Genomic DNA, 22170 nt, shown 5'->3' on the forward strand with positions numbered 1-22170 from the left:
AATTATCATAAAATCTAAACTTTATCACAGTCTACACAGCTGTATGCTGTTTACATATTCACTCTTCACCACCATACTTCAGCCACGTGGACTTTCTGTTTTCTTCAACCCACCAAGCTTGTTCTGCCTCAGGGCCTTTGCACTTGTCATTCCCTCTTCTCAGATCTGCTCATGGCTGATTCCATCACATCATTCATGATTCAGCTCAAATACTATCTCCTCAGGGAAGTCTTTCCCCAGCACTCTAGCTAAAGGGGCACTCCGTGTATAACTCTCCAGTATTTTATTTTATCTCTTCTGACAAGATAATGACCAATTTAAAATAGAAAAATATGAGCTTACTAAAGCAGGTTATTTAAAATTAGAAAAACCAGTTAAATAGTTTAAAATAAAAGTGCCACATGTTATATACCCATATTCATGTACAAAATTCAAAAGTGCCTATACTTCATGGCAGTGCAGCAGTATATATAATTTTGAATGCAGATTGGGCGCAGACACTGGATGATTCAAATTGGTGAAAAGAGGAGAATAAGTAGCACCAGTAAGTCTGAAGAGACACAGAAGAAGCAAATATCCTCCTTCGCAGATAAGTTCCCAAAGCTGAGGCTGATCTGAACACCACCTCTCCTCTCTCTCCACTTTCATGGAGAGTAAAACAACAAACAAACAAACAAACAAACAAACAAACCCTTCTCTCTGCTCTGCCTGCCTGTACTGTCTGAAAGACATAATCTGATTACTCGGTCCAAGAATAATTTCTGAAAATATAATGTGGCCCAGAGTTACAGTACAAGGTTTATACAGAAGGAAAAACAAAGGCACAGCTGCCTTTTTTTTTTCTTTTTTAGTTTTGCAACATTTTATTACAAATATTTCAAACTTACAGAAAAATGTGGAAAGCTTCACTTTTAAGATCACATTGCTCCTTACTTCATTTGTAGCCAAGTAGTTTCAAAATTCCCCAACTACTGGGCAGGACCCATTATATTCTAAACCTCTAATTGACAGAGCAAAAGATTGCATCATCACATGGCCAGTTTTGGCATTTTGGTTACCTTAGTAGTGTAATTCTACCTGTAGTTAGTCAGTCCCTCCTGCCAGACTGCCAGATAGAACTTGACTATTTTTTTAAAATTTATTTAAAATTTTATTTTATCATGATAAGAACACTTAATATAAGAGCTACCCTCTTAATATAATTTTGAGTATACAATAGATACGATTGTTAACATTAGGTACAGTGTTGCACAGCAGATCTCTAGAATTTACCAGGGGCAGTGGGAGGGGATGGGCAGTTGATAAACAGCTGTGTTCCTTTTTCTTGGTCTAAGAGCTCTGAACTGAGTTTTGTCTCTGAGTCTCCTACCCTTATGTTGTGGAGAAGCACTGCATGCTTCAGGGACACATTTGTTGTCTGTCCTTTGGCTCAGCCCTTTATCAAAGAGTACTGATTATAACATCACTTAGAATCCCAAATTATACTGTATTATACTACTTATACCAGTTCTAAAGTTAAATGGTTAAAGAAAATTTAATTTACTTACTCCTTAGCCTCGATGTTTACATCCGTATTGGCAAATAGGAACTGGAAAGTTCAATTACATCTGCCACCTTATATGCAAATATTTTTATTTTTCACCAGAATAAAGACCTTCATTTGACATTATCTCATGAGTGACAAGGTTGATTTTGATAATTTAAAAGAGTATGATACCTAAGTTACACTGTACTAGATCTCACTGTGCTGATACTGGGTACGATGTGGTGGTCTTTGGAGAAAAAAGATAAAGAAGGCAACCTGATTAGAGGTCTACCTTTGCTTTGTCTATTTCTGCCACCAATCACTATAAATTATTTAAAACAAGTGATAATGAAATCCATCATTCAGGCCATTTAGTTTTTGTGTGTTTGATTTTTACAATATCTCAAAGACTTTGACTACTGCCAACTTTAAATGCTTCCTGAAAAGTTCAGTGTAATTCAAGCATTGCAACTATAATTAGAATACTAAGAATAGGACATTATAAGTAATGTGAAACTAGGATCTAATCTAGATGTGTTGGGAAGTTGTTATTTAAAGACTTCTTCTAGGAAGTTAAAAATATTTAATTGATTATCTCTTAATTTTCTTCCTCATGTGGAAAAGGAAGCTGATTTTTTTTTCTTGTTTTCTCAATAAACCCCAGAAAAGTAAATTAAATTCTATAAATTTACATTTTACCTTAAACAATTATTCTATACATTTGCATCAGGTTAAATAAAGAAGAGGCTAACTTTCTAAAATATTCAACAATCAAAGACATAATACATTACATAATCATAACCCTTTATGTGTTGGGTATTTCAGACCAAAAAATATTTTAACTAATTTTTACACTGTAATGATTTTTAATGTTATTTTTTTAAAAAAATAACAATCATAGTTACATATGAATTAAGTGTGAGTTACATATTTTGACTGAGGACTTTTTTTTTTTTTAACTTTACAAACATGATTGATTAAGGATACTTTGAATGCTGTGGCTTCATTTTTTCACAAATGCCCTTATAATTCCCAGGAAGTGAAAGCACAGCTGTCCTCCTAGCACACAATGATCACTACTGTTCACTGATGCTGAGAAGGCTTGGCTAACAGCAGATACTGGAAAGGCATGCAGACACTTGTTACATTCACTTTGCAATTAAAATTTTTTTAAAAAGAACATTCTTTCACATAGAGAAGTTGTCCCTCGTATGCTATTATTTTCTAAAACTTAGGGGTCCCTATATTTATGGCAAATGAGTTACTGATAAATGTGTTTGATCGTAATTCTAAAAAGCTACAACAGTCGTGTTAAAGGCGTGAGGTAAATGTTAATGATATCTTGCAATCTCTTTACAGTCCAATCCCCCAAAATTTCTTCTAAATGTAGACTCTCATTTGCAATAGCACGTGGCAGGTAGAAAATGAATTCTGTATGCAAATAACATTCTTTCCTGTGTCCACACACATTTTTTAAAAATAATGGCAGAATACTGAAAATCAACAAATGCAGTAAAGACAGAATTATCAAAGAAACACAATGATTTTTGTTCTCTGTTTTTAATATTGTATTGACACTGAGAAAGTAATATTTGTTATCTGTTCAGGCAAATAGACTCAATCTAGGACAATCAAGATTCATCAGTTAGGGTTCTGAAGGCAAAATTCAGAAAATACTATCCTACTTTCCCTTCTCCTAAACAATCAAATCAAAAAAATTATGTTTTTATATGTTTGAGATTTCTTGCTATCTCACATATACCTTTGGTGCTCTGCCCTTGACTTATAGTAGTAAACAATATATATTCTTTTTATCAGTTTTCCAACAAATGAATGGATAAGTGAATTATGTTGATTCCAAATTGAACATGATGCAGAGATTTATATGCAGAATTAAGAAAGTTTGTATTTTAATTTATGGATAAGGAATTGCTCATGGCCCTGGGGTTATTCAAGGTATCCTCTGTGTTTTTTCAAATGCACTGTCGAGGGTGTTTGTGTATGTATATTTCCATATCTCTGGTTTTCTCTTATCCTACCATTGCAATTCTCTCCCATCATTCTTACAGACTTCTTTCCTTAGGAAATGCCCAAGGCCATTTTCTGCATCATAAGTTAATAAAGCCATTTATGCCTTTGTTTGTTGGACCAACATTTACTGAGGGTCGGTTTCTTCTAGACCTTTTGGGAAGCAAAAGGGACAAAACAACCTCTGTTTTTGTGTTCACTATTTTTTTTTTCATTAAATGCAAAACATAGCTCAGAAACCAAGCAAACAGAACCTGCAAGGACCCCTGTCTCTGAAAAGGCATTCTAAAACTAGGTATGTTGTTGGTATAGGCTCACTCAATAAGGCCCCACTGCCATGACAGGTCCTGGCAAATGGTGAGCATTCAATAGATGTTTGCTAAATAAATTTAGCTGATCATCTAATAATTACTTATTGAATACTTACTATGCATCAGGTAATAGGCTGTGATAGTAAACAAGTGATCCGAGTTCCCTGCCCTCAGAGAGATCACAGCCTATAGCAGCAATGTCCAATAGAATATCTGGCAATGACGGAAATGTTCATCTCTGCACTGTCTACTATGGTATCCCCTGGATGCATGTAGCTATTGAGCACTTAGCATGTGGCTAGTACAACTTAGAAATCCAATTTTTAATTTTAATTACTTTAAAGTTTAATTTAAAAACTAAAGTAGTGTAAAATAATTTTTCATTAAACATAACTTTATTATCTTGGTAGAATTACATTTTTCTTTAACTGTTGTATCATGTTCTCTGTTAATCTTTATTGTAATATACATGCCTGATAGATGCATCATTTCTAGTATTTCATTTATAATTTTTTATATTGATTACCTGTTGAAATGATAATATTTTTACTAAAATGGGTTAAATAATATTATTAAATTAATCTCATCTATTTCTTTACACTTTTAAAATGTGACTATTCAAAAATTTAAATTTATGTGTATGGCTTGCATTATATTTCTATTGGATATTGCTGATTGAGAAGAAAGCAAGAGAGTAGAAAAAATAAGCAAAAAAATAAATAATTATGAAATCTGAAGATCTTACAAATTTAATCATTCTTTCTGTCTAACTTAAAACCTTGTAAAATAGCATATGATCTAGCAATTTCACTGCTGGGTATATACCTAATGGAATTGAAAGTAGAGTCTTAAAAAATATTTGTACACCCTTGTTCATAGCAGCATTATTTATAATCCCCAAAAGACAGAAGCAATCTAAGTGCCCATTGACAGATGAATGAAAAAAGAAGTGGTGTACATATACAGTTAAATATTATTTAGCCTTAAAAAGGAAGAAAATTCAGACAGAAAAGATTGAAAATCACATGATATCACTTTATGTCAGATATAAACCTAAAAGCAACAAATGAACAAGACAAACAGAGAGACTCATGGACATGGACAATAGACTAGTGGTTACTAGAGGAGAGAGGGGAAGAGAGGGAAAAATAAAAAAATAAAATGTTAAAAAATGGCAAGTAAAAAATAATTAAAAAATAAAAATGAAAAGAAAAGAAAAAAAGTTTGACACATGCCACAATACGGACGGACCTTGAGGACATTATGCTAAGTGAAATAAACCAGTCATAAAAAGATAATATTTTATGATTCCACTTATATGAGGTACCTAAAGTAGTGAAATTCATAGAGACAGAAAGCAGAATGGTAGTTGGCAGAAGTTGGGGGATAAGAGAAATGGGAGTTGTAGTTTAATGGATACAAATTTAGTTTTGCGAGATGAAAAGAGTTCTGTGGATTGATGGCGGTGATGGTTGTACGACAATGTGAATGTACTCGATGCCACTGAACTGTACACTTACAAAGGGTTAAGCTGATAAAATTTATGTTATTTGTGCAAAAAAAAATATAAAAAATTAAACAAAATCTTATGGGGAAATCACTATATCTCTCTAGTAAGTTATAGTGCATTTCTAGGTATGATGAAGGTCAATTAAAAATATTAAATTTAATGTAGTTCAGACTTGCTTATCTATATGTTATGAGATGGAATTTTAAAATGGCAAGGGAAGTCAGCAGACTTAATGGAACAATGACCAAAGATGCATTAAATAAAATTAGATTTGAATGTGGTTTTTTTTTGTCTCTTTAGACATCAATGAAATAGATAACTGTGTTTTCAGGGAAAACTTAGGTAGACTTGCATTTCAGGGATATTTTTGAGGAGGAAAGGACCACATTTGATTGAGAAATACAGATTGTTTCTGTGCAGTGAGAAATGCATTAGCAATTTACAGTCATGCTAAAAACCAGGGCATAGTGAAGACTTAAAAGCAAATTCAGGTATACAAGGACAGACAAGATTCAAGAGGTATCCTGGACTAAAACAAGGCAAAGATGTTAAAAGCCATGGACCATGATTAGGATCATCTTCTATAAGTGGTTCCATTGGAAGCCAAGACACTGAGATCATGTTGAACAAAATTTAAATATGCTATCTGGAATGAATAATGTAGTAATTCATGGCCATTCATTAGCTCTTTAATATTAATTAGTTGATCAGATACTAACTGCTTCTGAAAAAGTCCTCTAGTTCTGGTGTTCCCCACACTGTGTACCTCGCCTCTCCTCCCGGTTCTCTTTACTTCTCCAACTAAGGTTCCACTCCCTTCAGAGTTCCTCCGGCTGCCAATCAAGTCATAACCTCACTTTTGAGGTGAGCAGCCTTCAGGTGTTTCTTGTTTCCTTATAATCTCATGGCTTCTTTCCCATCCTGCAAATCCACTTATCTGGGAACTGTCAGTGAAATAATAGGAAAATTTATATGATTGATTAATGTATTGCTCAGCTCAAATGACCTATATTCACTTTAGAAGGTTTTTAGTTACGCAGTACACAAATATATCATTTACAGTTGATTAAAATGTTTATGGTCATTTCTATGAAAAAAAAAAAGTTGGGCATCTGTTTCTTGGTTAGAAATACAAGTTCATTGTTTTCTCTGTGGGAAAATCAGGTATGACTTAAGACTCCTTTCATAAGAAAGCCCGAGGATCACCTATATTTTATTTCTGTGGACATTTTTAATCCTTTGTTAGTATAAGTGCTATTTTTACTTAATCAAAATATGTGCTTATTAAGAATGCTCCATTTCCAAGTCATGTCAGATAAAATAGTGACCATTTTATTGACTGATATACGCATCGAATGCCTTTTGATGCAAGTTCCACAACTAGCATGAGCTTAATCTTATTAAGAACTGCTTTGGTCTGAGCTGCCTTAATAAAGGTCTATCATATAGTTCCTGAAACTACATTTTTATTTGAGTTACTTTCCCTTTGAATTGGGAATTTCTTGTGATTTTTTTTTTTTTTTTTTTTACAGAATATTTAAGATGAAAGTCTGAAGTAATTTTTGGCTAACAAAATTATGAAACTCTTCATTTTATCTCTTGGGTGAAAGAAACACATTTATGTGTAAGAATCAGCCCAGATAAAAGCTTCTCTTTTTCAGTTACACAACGAGGTACACTCTTTTAAGGTGAAATCTATTGTGATGCAGCTAAAGATATTTCTCCCATGCCACCTATAGACACCATATTTCAAGTCTCAACTGTATGTAAACAAATCCTCCAAATTAAACATGCTAGAGGGAATTTCAGGGGGACGTTTCATATCTTCACCTTAACAGAATGGTGTGACATAGCAATTTCTCCTATAATAGTTACTTATCATTTCAGATTTGTTTAGCTTGCATAAGCACACTGTTTTAAATGCAGTGTTATACAATGAAATTTAAGGTATTTTTAAAATAATGTGGCACGGCTGTGTTGTTATTCACTCTAGCACAAATTTGACTGGCTAGAAAATAAAGTTTGTTTAAAAATGAACTCTTCAGGACTTCTTTTAATGAACAGCCTGTGTGTAAGTCTTCCATTTTGTGGATGGAAAAATGCATCTAAGATACTTTATTTCTCTCTACAATAAATACTATTCTGAAACCATAAATTCAAAGAAAAAAATTTTTTTAAATAAAATTCATTAACATAGTTCAGAGAGCCAGGTCTTCAGGAAAGTTGTTTTAAAAAAGCAAACACACCAGAAATGTATTGCCTGGAAGGCCAAAGCAGAAAATTGGTAGCTTAGAACTAGATAATGGATAAATATGACACTTCGTTTACACTAACACGGGCCATTTGGGCATAGAATGAGAGAAAAGAATAGTTTACTTATTTTCATCAAAGCTCTGGGGGCTATATGGGCTGGATGTAGATCACAGGTCTGGGTTCAAGTCTCAGCTCTGTTGTTAGCTAACCAAGTAACCTTGGTCAAGTCACATATGCAGATCAGTGAGAAACGCTTCGGCTTTGCTAGCACACAGACCTAGACCCAGTGGTGCATTTGTCAATATTTAACAATTGGATCCCTGGGAACAAACTAACTAATCAATCAACCTTGGTTTGTACTGTTCATTAATTTCCATGGTGTAAATACTCTACCATGGCCAATTTTAAGCTACATACATGACTTCATCGAATGCAGAGTTGGGAAGAGATGTGCACGAGCAGTTCTCTTCAGATAATCTCCCCAGGCACTACCAGCTGGCTCCAGTGAGCCACTGCTATATTCCATTTCTGGCTCTACCACTTAGTAAACGGAGCACTTAACTTCTCTGCATCTCCGTTTTCTAATTTTTAAAAAGTTGATTATAAACAAATCTAACAGTTAAAGTAGTGACCTATTACTACTTTAACAGAAAAAGATGATTTTAACATTTGGAGAAGCTGATCTGTATTTTCTTCAAAAATTTAAAGTTACACCCAACCTCAAACCATATCTCTCCTCTGCTCAAAGTCTGTTGTTAATTCATTGCATTTTATATAATACTAAATCATTATTTTCTGGATTTCTTTGACCCATTTCTGCCTTTCTTCTGGTGTTTTTAGATTACTTTGTATTCCCTAGTCTTTATTTGGTTAATTCGAAGAAATTTGTTCCAAGTCCTGTTAGCGTGCTTTTTTGGGGGGAGTCTTTCTCCATTTATTCCATAGTAGTAAAGAATTTAGCTGGAGGAAAAAGACACAAAGTGTAAAGAAGATGTTTACCAGACTCCCTTGCATTTATGTATAGTTATATGACTATATTCCGGCCAAAAAAATGTAAGTACAGTTGTTGTTTAGCAGCCTTCTAGATTCTCCGGGGACAAAAACGATACATGTCCTTCTTCATCCCTCCCTCAATTTTATTGCCTGGAACCATCTTAAACCATGAGTCACACACGGCTGAGAAACAAGATGGAAAAAACTTTGGTCCTCATAGTGTAGAATGTTATAGTGACCATGGGCCAGCTACTTCGACTATTAGGTGTGAGGGAGAAATAAACTTCTATCCTGTTCTGAAAAAAACAAAAACAAAAAACATAAACAAAATCCAAAAACAAAACTTATAAGGTAGTTTTGAGGGTAAAGTAGAAGGAACTGAGCACACAGCCTGAAATAGTAGGTCTTCAATACACACTGATTCCAACTTAATGAATTAATGATTACATCTGTCTGTCTGTCTCTCCTTCCATTCATAAACTCTTTGAAGAATGAATCTGCACTTGTTCTGTTCTCCCTCACTCAACCCACCACTATCTGGTTTTTACTTTCAGAACTACTAAAAAATAATTTCTCTATGATGACAAGCAGATTTTTCTCCCCCAATTCCAGTGGACATTTTTCAGTTCTTATTTTCTTTCATTGTTCTGTGGCATTTAACATGCTTTACCAGGCCCTCCTTCTTCTAGCCTTCCTCTTCTCTTGGATTCAGAGATAGAATGCTGCCGATTCTCACAGGGCAACTTTGAATGATCTTTCCTAGGCTCTCAATCGCCATTTTCTTGTATTGTTTTTGTTAATGTTGGGAATTTTCCAAGAACTCATCCTTGCCTTTTCTCTTCTCACATCCCCAGTTTCCATGGCGCAAGCTCACTCATAACCAGGGGTTCAATTCTTATCCAGGCATCAATGTAAAAGGCAAGCCTGTGTCTCAGACCTCTCTCTGGAGTCCCAGGCTTATAATGACTACTGCTTATTTGACATTCTTAACATTGCTGCCTCCATATCCCATCACCCACGTTACAGTCAACATCGATATGACCACGAGACCTATCCCTCCTCCAATGTCCCCTACACAGGATGCACTATTCGTCACATTTCTTAGACCGGAAGCCTGTGAGTCATCCTCCTTTACCTCTCATATCCAGTCAAACAGGCTGATTCTATCTTGTCAATATCTGCATTCTACTTCCCTAACTTTCTCTCTAATGCCACTGTCTTAGTAAAGACCCTTCAGACCATCATCCTTTCATTCTTAGATAATTAAAATGATATACTACTTGATTTCCCTGTCTCCAATCAATTCCCCTTCCAATCCATACTTCCTCTAGAAAAATTTTTATAAAATGCAAATAGATTATGTCATTCTTTGCACTTCATTAGCTTCCAAAACCTATTGCATAAAGTCCAAACTCCATGGAAGGGTAAATTGACCCCTGTTGGTTTCAGCTCAAGTCTACTTTTCTGGCCACATCTCCTACCTCTTGTCTAATTATGACTGTGCTCCAGTCTTGTTAAGCTATTAACCTTTCCTTCAATAGGCTATGCTTTTTCTTTTTGTTGTTGTTGTTTGTCTTTTGTTTTTTGTTTTTTTCTCCCCTCTCTGGTCAGGCAGCCATTTCCCCTTTTTCTTTCTTCAAGGATTCACTCAAGTTTCCCCTCTTCCATGAAGCCTTCCCTGAAATCCTCATGACTCTTTGTGCATAATTCTCTAAAAGCCACTCTTCACACTGTATTATAATCATCTGTACTTCTTTTCTCCCCCAGCTGAAAGTGAATGAATTGAAGACAATAATGCCAGCCATCTCTTATTCATCATTACATCTTCAATGCCAAGCATAAAACCTGAATTATGAAAATGTTTAGCAACCAAATGTATCAACTTATAAATGCCTCCTCAGAAGGAACAACTTATAAATGCCTCCTCAGATTCCTTCTGTGCCCTCTTTATGGTGCCAAAGAGATGTGGTCAAGACAAGAGCTTTTTTTAAATTGAGAGTTAATTAACATAAAACATTTTATTAGTTTCATGTGTACAATATAATGATTCAATATTTGTATGTATTGCAAAATGATCATCACAATAAGTCTAGTAAACATTCATTACCTCAGTTAGTTTTTTGCTTATGATGAGAACTTTTAAGATCTACTCTGTTAGCAATTTTCAAATATTCAATACAGTATTATTAAGGAACAAGAGCTTTTGTACACAATGAACGAATTAGGATGATATGCATTTTCAAACTTGATTCTAACAAAAATCATGATTTTCAAAGTGAGAAGAAAACATGTAGAATATTACAAAATATTTATGTCTAAAAAATGATGGACTTTCAAGACTGATAATTTATTTAATTGTATTTGTTGCACTGTAATCTGCCTAATTTCATACGTTGATCACCAATAATTAAACCAATGAGAAATGAGGTCTTCTCACATTTGTTTTTTGAGGGTTTTTGATAGTGTATAGGAACCATGGCAAAAAGCACTACAAAAATAATAATCGCATAGAGAAAAATCATGCTAAATGTGCATCTACTTAAAAATTAGCATTCGGTAAATGAGTAACATATAAGAAAGTAAACATGCTATTCCTGCACAGATGGAAGAATTTATTCAGTGTCTATTTAACTTTTTTTAACCTGAATGACTGCACATTCAATTTGTGTTAAATGTTTGAAAATGGAGGTGCTATTGTTGTTTCGAAGAAGCAAAAAGCCCAGTCAAAAAGTAAGTAGCAAGGGACTGAGCTTGCAAAGCAGATGTTCTACCATTTGCTGAATTTTCAATCATAAATATCAACTTTTAAGTTGAGAAAAAAAATAACATTGTTCTTCTTTACCAGTAACTTTTTTGCAAATTATGCAAATATATAAAACATCTCTAACTTTAGGGATGCTCTAATGTCAGAAATGAAAAGTATGCAACTTCATTTTAAAATACTCATTGTCATCTCTACTGATTACTCCATTTTCTGGTCCACTAGGACTATTCTTTACTTAATACTGAAGTAGATTTGAAAGTGTTCTCCTTCTTGGAAAATTGGAACAATATCTATTTAACAGATGGTGTCTCTATAGTCTACCTTAGAAAGCCTTCTAATATATCTTTATCTAAACGATTTATGAAGTACCTTTCTCTTTCAGAGTTCTTTGTATTTGATGCTGTGTTGCTTTTTAATATCAAGAATTCTTTAACTCCAAAGGGGGTCTTTTTCTGATAAGATAAATCTACTTCAAACTCCATGGAGTTTTTGTGTAAAATCTATGAAATATAGCTGGTAATTTTTTTCTATTTTTCTAGAAATTGGGCCATTTAAAGAATTAAGGAGAAATAGATAATTGATGATATCAGGAAGCTGCCTCCTAATATTTTGTCTATTTATCATTATACTATCACACATTTTATTATTCTTTATCAACCCAAATAGCCAAATTTAGTTTTGATTTTGCCAGCCATGTTGTATGAATTTGATGTGGTTTCTAAGCTAAGTGTTAACAGGCATATGCTTTGCATGATTTTTCAAAAATGGCTATGCTTACCACAGCTTTTCAAAAAAAATGATATTATGTGATACCCATTCTCGTAATTTATTCCTGACTTATTAAAGCAGCATCATATTTGAAGCTACCACCAGGGTGCAGTCATGATGCAAATAACTTTTTCCCCAAAAGACGCTAAATAGACTATAGGACAATTTTATTCCACAGTCTTAGCCTTATTAGCTATATGTCGAATTGAGTAACTCAGTCCAAATTGATTTAGATTAAGCTGTAGAATATTCATTTAATTATAATGAAATGTGAGTAATTTAAGGTATGTGTGTGTGTGTGTGTGTGTTGATCCACAAACACATAGTAGAGCCATTTCAATAAAGCAATAATGGCAAGTAGAATCATGGACACAAAATTGGAAAGAACCTTAGGAATGATCCACCCAAACTCTTCATGAATCTCTTACTAACATCCCTTACAGGTGATAGCCCAAATACTGTACAATTTTACTAACATAATTTCATTCTTTCCAGTCCTGGAGAGGTTTCTTTGTTAGAAATTGATCTCTTATCCTGAGCAAAAACTTACCTCTGTAACTTTCATCGTAGTGCAAGATTCTTTAACCAGCTTTGCCCAGACAAAACGTCAGGATCCTGAAAGTCCTTGTTTTAATGAAGAATATTTTTGTCTACAATTTTTTTTTCTAAATACTTAGGATCCAATCATGATTAGTAAAATAAGATAGAGGCAGATTGAAAGGGTCAAGGACCTAATACCAATCTCCTATAGTTGGGAGATATACCATAAATAAGAAAGTGTGGGATGTATTGTCTAATCCATCAGGGAAGACATAGAATCTGAGCAGAATGAACAAATTACACAAAGAATTCCAGGCAGGAAGTCAGAGCTTGGATTCCCATGATTTTCTTGGTGTCTTAAGCATATGTTTTACCTAAAGATGCTTTAATTAGACTAGCATTGGAGACTGAATGTGGTGATATTCATGAATATATTGGCAAAGGTTATATCCCAACTTTGAAAAGGTGCTGTTTTTCCAAATATAGATATCCTTAGGGTAGGATTTGTGTTCTTTGAAATGATGAGGAGCTTAAAAATTTTCCCCAATAATCTGAGCTCTGTCTATTAGTTATCCTTGACTTCACTTTCTCATAGAAAATATTTTTCTACTTTCTCATAGCTATCAGACACATTAACAAGCTGTGAATCAGCTGGGGCAAATTAACTCCACTAATAAAGGAAGTTTTCTTATAACCCTGATGACTAGTATTTCCTGCCAAAGATGGCGTTGCCTGAAAATTTTTTTCCAATGTTGAAAAATATTTTATTAAGCAAGAAACTGAACACAGTATCAAAATGACTAGCACTTTGATGTGAAAGAATGGTTAGGATGATGAGAGACTGGAAAGAATCCATGAAGAAACCTGAGTTCTTGTCCTGCTTCTATCTTTAACTCTTTTGTCACATAGAATCCATGCTATACAGGAAACTAAAGAGGTACTTGGTTTAACACAAGCCAATTTAGTTTTGTTCCTTAGCTATAAAGCGTCTTTAATTAAAGAAGCCAGTACCTACAGGATCATAGCAATAGCATTTAAGAAACAGTATAAATTTTCCCCCAAGAAACAGTAACGGAGGTAAAGACATCTGTAAGGAGACCAGACACTTTCTTGCATTCATTTTTTCTTTCTTTCTTTTTTTTTTTGGTATTCATCATTAGGCTTTAAAAAATATAAAAAGAGAATACAAACAATCACATTTAAGAGGAAAATTGTGCAGGTGGTAAGTTGCCCAGCTGTCTGAGATGAATGCTAAGGTTGGGAAGGAGAAGAGATAGGAGCTTAGGCTGTTTATATACCTTTAGATTAATATAGATTTTTGTTTTCTATGAACTATTCTGATTGTTGGGAAACACACATAATACCTTGTTACCAGACAAAAAATGAAGTTAAAAGAAGATAGTAACTCGGAGCCATGTGTGTTTATGTTGGCAACAATCATATATCATAGAATAATGGGTTGGTGGAGACGTGGGAAGGGTGATGGGCATAGGTATATATTTCAAAGTAGAACTTTTTTTGATAATTGGCAATTCTTAGCCATTGGGAGCTGGAAGACTGCTCTTATATAAAAATTTGCTTGATAAATAAAAACCTGTCTTATCTCACAACTTTAAGTCAAAAGCCAAGTAATGAAAATATGCAAAAACTTATTTTTTTATGAGCTAGCAAATACTGACCCTTACTATGTATAATGGCATTGTGCTAAAACATCATTCACGAATGGATACATATTAGAATTTGGAAATGGAATAATTCTTTAAATTCCTCCAAAATGGAAAGATTCTTCTTAGTTAAGTAGTCAACAATGTCCTGAAAAACATCAACTACATACATGGTTTTAAGAATAATAACTAAAACTCATAAATACTTGAGAAAATAAAGTTGTCAAGTATTACAACCTCCATACTTTAAAATTTATGGTTTCAAGACTTACCTTATAATAGATAATCATGAAAAAATTAAATAATATTCTATCTAATTTCCTCTTGCATAGAATGATAATAGAAAGGAAATGTTTGAAATGAAAGTGAAAAAGCTAAATGTATTAATTTCTTTAACTCATTTAATATTAATCAATTCAAGGACCATAAAGTATTACTTTGAATTCTAAAGTGCAAATAGATTTTCTTAAAGGTGGAAATAAAAACAAGAATGGAGGTGGAGCCAGTAGTCAAAATTTCTTACCTGAAGTTGCTTTTTGTTCTCTTTTCTTATCCACTCTCCCTGAAATGAGAAGTGGCAGATCAGTTGCAGTGTGGGACCATGGGAATATAACGGAACCAAGACGAAAGCCCAGATTATGGCAATTTCTAAACATAATCACTACTTCAGCCACTTCTAGCATGCTTCCAGATATGATTGGGCACAGTTGAAAGGGATGGAAAATGCTCCCAATTCAATTTATGGAAGTTAAAAATAAGTGACTAGAGATTCAACATGATGTTAGGGTTTTAAAGAATCTTGTTAATAAGAGTCACGTACCCAACAAAAAAGCTTACAAGGTGCAAATCCCCATAGGACAAACTTTGGGAGAAACACCTGAATAAGATAGTGGCCTCTTACAACCTACTCGGGAATATAAATAACAGACAAAACATGAAATGAGTTGTGCTCCCAAAAGGTACAGAATGCCTAATGATGAGAGGATAAAGAAATTATTTTGAGAAATGAAGTGGTGCCCACAAAATTATGGAGAAAGTGGTATTTAGTTTGAGTCTGGAGAGAAACGTGTGAATTTGGGAATTTGAAATAGTGAAAGGAATGATTCTTGGCAAAGGAAATAGTATGAGCTTTGTATGACAAGGCTATTTGAGCAAAAAGAGGCATGTTTAGAGCTTGATTTAGGAACCTGAATGAACACTAGTAGCTTTGCATAGGAAGAGGGCTCTCCTAGAGGTTGGGCAAGGGGTGTAGACTAAGTATGGCAGTGGGAGTGGAAAAGAGTGAAGTGATGGATGCAAGAGAGAGTGGGAAGGCAGAACTTATTACCCAATGTAAAGTGCAAGGGAGCAGGAAAAGTCAAGATGAATAGTTATCTAGGTGTCTTTGGTGTGGTGATGCAGTATGAGGAAACAGTAAAATGTGACGGAGCATGGGAATGACAACTTTGGTTCTGGACTTACTGAGTCTGAAGTGCTACAGGGACATGGAATTTGGGTGAGAGGTTAGAATTGAAATTACAGGTGCAGAAAATGTCCATTTTAAGACAGCTGGAGCTGAGGGGGGCAGGGAATGGAAATGTAAAGGCAGACAGCACAGAGGGTTGGGCTGAGGATATTGTCCAAGAAAACAAAAACGCTACTTTTGTTTGTGATATAGGACCTTGAGAAATCAGAAGAAACAGCAGAGACTCATGGAGTACAAAGTCATGTACTACAAATAAAATTTTTGGAAGTACGGGGGATACCAACGGCATCCAATGTTGCCAAATTCAGTCCGTTGTTGCTAGATCGTGAGTGAGCAGTTTTAGCAGAGACGGGGCGGGAAACTCAAGAGAGGCAGTTAGGCCTGAAGATAAGTGAGCAATGAGGAAGATGAGGCTGATGAATGGCTTCTTGTTCATGAAATCTGACAGCATGCAAAAGCATGAGATGGGACAACAGCTTGAATAGGAGCAAAAATCAAGGTTTCTGCTAGCCTCTGGGACACTCCAATATGTTTATAGGCTTTGGTAAGTAGCTTTGCACCAGCGCAATGGTGTGCGTAGACACTAGTGATGAAGTGACAGCCTTCATTTTGTGATGGGTGAGTGAGGGCCACACTTCCAGTCATCACTGTCCTGTCAGCTTTCGAACATTTCACAGAGCTCGTTATTGAGAGTTTATGCAATGCATGGAAGCTGTATATAAACTTTAAGTTGTTCTACTAGCTCTTCATGTCTTTTAAAATCCTAAAATATAAAGTGGAAAATACACAATCTTTCCCTTGTGCAGATGCCAAAAGTGTAGAATTCATTTAACTGGCATCTTGATTAATGGCACACTCTATTCATTTGGGTGATTTCCAGAGGACTTGTTGGATGCAATTTATTTCAACGATTCAAACAGATAAATAGCATGAATAGTCCATTTAAAGGCTTCATTCATTACCAAGTGTGACGGGGCACCTCCTCCTTTAAGTTTTTTGAATTAGGAAGCTATCATTTACTATTATACATTTTTGTATACTAGAGGCCTCAAACATTCTCGTGAATTTTAAAAAATGTTATTCAAGTCCTGAATTATAAAATGTTTAAATAAAAACATCTATTTGGAGAGTCTTTAACGTGTATAAGAATGAGTCAGGTAGACGATGAATGTATTGGGGATAAATAATGTGGTGTGATAGTCAGTCTCCAAGGTGACCCCAGTGACCTTCCTTTTCCTCCTGGTATTCTTGTCCCGCCTGCACTGAATTAGACAGACTCATGTAACCAATAGGATTTTGCAGAAATGATGAAGTGTAATTTCCGAGATTGGGCCTTAAAAAACGTTGTGGCTTCTACCTTGCTCTCGTGTATCACTCCCTCTGAGGGAAGCCCGATTACATGTTGTGAAAACACTTACGCACCCTGATGGAGAGGCCTGTGTAGCAAAGAACTGAGGCCTTCTGTCAACAGCTGATAAGGAACTAAGACCTCTCACTAATAGGCATCAACTTGCTAGACATCTGTGCAGCCCATTCTCCGGCCTCAGTCAGACCTTCAGATGGCTGTGGCTCTGGCTGACACCTTAACTGCAATTGCATGGGAGACCCTGAACCGGAACCATTCAGTTAGTCACTCCAAAGCTTCCCACAGAAACTGTGAGATGACAAATGTTCATTATTGTTTTCAGCAGCTAAGTTTTGGGTAAATTGTTATACAGTAATAGATAATCAATACTTATTAGATAATTTTTTTATGAAGGCTTAGGTTAATTTATCACTTAATATAATACAACTGCAGTGATGCTAACTGCATCAAATTTAATTGGTTTCCCCGACTTTCTTACCTGTAAAGTGGGATCAGATATGCTAATTTGCAATACCAAGAGGATTAAATAATTCCATATAAAATAATTCCATAAATAATTCCAAAAGTCAGCAATAAATGGAGGAAAGTCACACAGAATATTGGTGTTCGATGTTTCAGAAGGGAGGCTGGACAGCTTTGCTGATAATATTTTTTTTCACTGAGATCTTGAACAGTTCTTTGCCCCTGTGTTATATTAAAAGGGCTCTGTAAATTGTAGAGTTGAATAAATGTTATTTATTAGTTTTATTATGCTATTAGTTCTTTCATAGGAATTCATTTCAATTTCTATACTTAGCTACATATACACTAAACTTTAAATTAGAAAAATAAAAACTAGTTAAATAAGAAAATATTAAAATAGTTGAGGGACACAGAAATTGCACTGTTTAACTGGAGATGACAGCTCTAGGTTTCTGTTTTTAGTCTCTTTATCTTGCTCCCTATGTGTGATCTCCTCTCTCATTCTCTCGGTGTTCACCTTCATGGAAAGAGACTATTGAGAGACTTCTGTCTCTAGCTCTAAAATATATTTAGGTTTCAGGGCCACTGGAAATCTCTGTCTGTATCTTCTTCTGTACTACAACACATGTCCTTAAATTAAATCATTATATTCTCCTATAAAACTGTTTGTCTTCCTAGCTGCTCAGGTACCCAAACATAAAACCTAAGAATCACCAGTTCCCTCCCTTTCACACAAACTCCACATCTACTCTGATCCTTAGACTATTACATTCTCTCTCTCTACAGGGCCTTTCAGAGCTATCTTGCCTCTCACTGCCATTGTCCTAGGTCATGAACTTGATAGTTCTTCCTGTGGTTATTTTCTACAGGCTTCTAACTGATTTCATTGTTTTTATGGATGATTTTTCCATCCTTAAAGTCTGATCTCTATTAAAGATTAAAATCTACATTCCTTAATATGAAGTTTGGCTATAACCTGCCTATCTTCTGATACTATCCCTCAAGCAGAACACTTGCCAATTATGCCAGGAATTAGACCTCCCTCCCTATTCATGCTGTTTCTGCTTCCTGGAATGTCATGCCATGTCGTTCTTGGCCATGAAAACCTTACTTATTCTTCAGAGCTGAGCTCAGATGCCAGCCCTTCTGTGAAGCTTTTGCATTGTGCTATCTCCCCCAACTCCTGACTCCTTGCAGAATTAATCTGTGCTTCTATGGCCTTTTATTTATTATATCTTTGCCATGGTACTAACTCCAGTGTTTGGTTCATAATGAGATGCAGGTTAGTTTCCCTAACTGGACTGTGGCCTCCTCAAGGGCAAAAGGTACATCCTTCACCCCTCTCTCCTGATGCCTCATGGTGCCTTGAACACAGGTGCTTGGAATGGAGAGGATGAAGAGTTATGCAATATCCCAAACCTCCTTAAAATGCCAGAGAAAATGAAGTAAGGTTTAGTACTGCTACCACTGAGTGGAGGTACAACCAAGAACACAGCTTTTACCAGGTATTTATATTACAACTGATAATCTAGAAAGCTATTATATTAGAAAAGTGGGTAATAAAATAACAGAGAGGCTTTCAGAATAATGAACATACATTTTGCCCTAGTGGTGTTTTATTTTAGCACAGATTGTAGTTTAAACACAAAACATTAAAGAATAGTGTGCAGTTTACTTCTGTTTAAACCTGGATGCAACACTCAAACTGTGAGGAATAAAAATGGACCATAATCTCATAAAAATGGAATCTGCAGGGTAAAACTTTTCTTCTGGGAAAATGTCTTTAATTGAACATTAAATTCCACATCACGTGACTATTTATTTATACAAACTGAGTCTTGATATTTTAAAAAGCTACTTTAGACTTGAGTTGTTGACATTGTTCCACGGAGAAACATTAAATATATATCAATTTATAGCACATTTTAGTACTTCAGTGAGAAAGTAGTCCCTTCATCACAGTGATTATTTCTGATCTTTTAAAACCAGAGGCACATAAATGGCAATCCAATGTGTCTCACCAATAATGAGCGGGGCATTTGTATCACAATCTGGCATCTTATGTCACTTCTAATAAAAAGAAAATTTTGTGTGTACATATATATGAATTTATATGTATATGTACACACCTATAAAGTGTATATGCACAAATCTGTGTATATATGTATGTATATGCATGCATACACATACGTGTACTTGCACTACACACACGAATGTGTGATATATGTATATATACTGTATTTTTATACTCAGATATAATCTAATCTCTAAAATATACTCTCTCTTCTACCTGCTTCCATTTTTGTGTAATAAAGTCTGTCATGGAATCTTATCAAGCTTCCCTCGCTGCACTCCCAATTTTTCAGTGGCCAATTCCGAGTTTGCGTTCATTCGCAGGCATTTTATCTGCCCTGCTCTGAGAGGTATTATTAATCACATCCTGTTGCTAGGATACCTGAGAATGTTCATTTATGTCCGACGTTTCTTTGGCAAAACACACTATAAAGAAGGCATAGAATCGTGAAAGAGAAAATTACTGTGCAAATGTACTTATTTAAAAAAATAGGCGGGATGGGGGAGAGTAACGTAACTGCCAGATAATATAATGCTAACTCCTATGAATTTTTTAATGTCGTTTTTTGTTTCAACTAGATTTGAATTAAAAAACGCTAGCAATACTTTTGGATAATGAGAATTTGTATTATGTCTACACTTCTGAGTCAACGTGAAAAAGTGGAAAGAAGTAGAGAGCAAGGGGCTTTAAGATATACTCCCTTCAGATAGGGCAATCAGGTTACATTGCTAGCTGATTTGCAGGGTCAACCTAAAATCAAAGGCACCATTATTACTATGTTTAGCTGTTTTAATGTGAGACTTATAAGAAAAGTAGTCTAAGAAAAGTAGTCTTCAGAATATACACTTGGGTAAAAAGAGAAAATATGCCTTTACCCATATCTTAAAAATCATCGCTGTTTTGGGTATTAGGATGCAAAAGATTCCTGCTTATCCATCGTAATGACAGAATGTGAATATATAAAATCCATCTAAATGCAAGGTTGTCTTAGTTAATCTCTTCCCACAGGAAATAGCATGATTTAGTAAAAGGAACATGGATTTTAGAATTAGCTGGACTGACTTCTCATCTTAACCATGGGTACTTATGAGCTACATTACCTTGGGAACAAAGCATAGATTATCTTCTTATTAGGTGTTCTTTTTTGTTTCTACTCTTCTCTCTCTCATGTTTGTGTGTGTGTGCATGCACACACACAATACATATATACACAAAATATCTGTTTATCTATCTGATATTTCAACTAAAAAAAATTTGAGTTTTTCTTTAATTCTTGTTTCTAAGTGATGTTAGCAAAGTGCTACTCTAATCATGCTAATAACAGTAGCTAATGTTTATTGAATAATGTCTATGTGCTCATCATTGTAATCAGATATTATATGGATTAATTCATTTTATTCTCGCAGTATTATGAGACTTTACAAACAATATACCCATTTTCAGGTAAGAAAACTTGATACAAATTAGTTAAAAATATTGCCAAATCACCAAACTATTAAGTGGCAAATAGAGGACAAAAAATCGTTGGGGTAAAAGGGTAGGAAGGACAATAAGTCATACATAATCAGCTTCCAGATTTTGAGGGCTACTTGAATAAATTAATCTGTTAAAAACATTTCAGTAGACTTTTCCTTTTCAATTATTTATTTTTATAAAATTATTTGTTTGAATGAATTAACTGCTTATTCAGTTAACAGGTAAATACTTAATCACAATGTTTTAGGAGTAAAATGCTGAAAAGACCTGTAGACTTTGAATTTTTTTAATAGCTCACTATTTATTTAGTACCTATTATAAATTAGGCACTTTAATGATGCTTAAATATTATTTAATTTAATTTGCAATAACTCCATAGAGTAGATAATAATTACTTCAGTTTTTCTAGTGGAAAAGAGTCTCAGAAATTTTTCGTAATAGGCACAAGGTTCCAGTTAGTGATCGGGAGGATTGGAAACTGTACCCAGAGAGTTTTACCTTTTCTGAGCTTACTGGTTACAGTGATTAAGGCAGCCCTGCAGAGTGCTGAAGAGTCTGGTTTGCAGCTCTGCCACTTAATCAATGTGGGATATTGAGCACATCAGTTAACTTCTCTAAATCACATATTCATCTGCAAGGGGGATAAAACTAGCTCCTCCTTCATAGGTCATTGTGAGGGTTAAATAAAACCATATGTTTAATAATAATCTTAAGTGCTTGAGTGCCTGATTCAATCACATTTTTAATGCTGTCACATCAGTCCTGTGACACAGCAGTATAGCGTATTGCTAGGTGCTTCCCTTTATGAACATTCCTTATCACGTGGTCCCTAGTAACACAGAATAATTATTAATATTCTCAAGGTCAATAGCTTCATTTACACAAATATTATAAAGTTCAGCCTTTGAGAGTTTCTCGATGTCTTTATCATGAGTCCTCTCTCTTGCCTTCCCTTAGAATTTCTAAGGAAG

At 34.7% G+C, this 22170-nt stretch overlaps 1 protein-coding gene across 3 annotated transcripts in view; it reads right to left on the reverse strand.

The window, feature by feature from the left end:
• Positions 1-22170, reverse strand: part of CHST9 (carbohydrate sulfotransferase 9) — a 221695-nt gene that overhangs the window by 100981 nt on the left and 98544 nt on the right. Inside the window, exon 3 of one of the 3 annotated variants that reach the window (XM_016160079.2) lies at positions 14880-14918. The exons of 1 other annotated variant lie outside the window; for it this stretch is intronic. In XM_016160079.2, the coding sequence (XP_016015565.2) occupies positions 14880-14918 (39 nt within the window). Of the gene's footprint in view, positions 1-14879; positions 14919-22170 lie in introns of those variants that run through there. One more of the 3 variants, XM_016160083.2, reaches the window with a different exon arrangement.

This window comes from Rousettus aegyptiacus, unplaced genomic scaffold, assembly GCF_014176215.1.
Source record: "Rousettus aegyptiacus isolate mRouAeg1 unplaced genomic scaffold, mRouAeg1.p scaffold_m13_p_12, whole genome shotgun sequence".
NCBI lineage: Eukaryota > Metazoa > Chordata > Mammalia > Chiroptera > Pteropodidae > Rousettus > Rousettus aegyptiacus.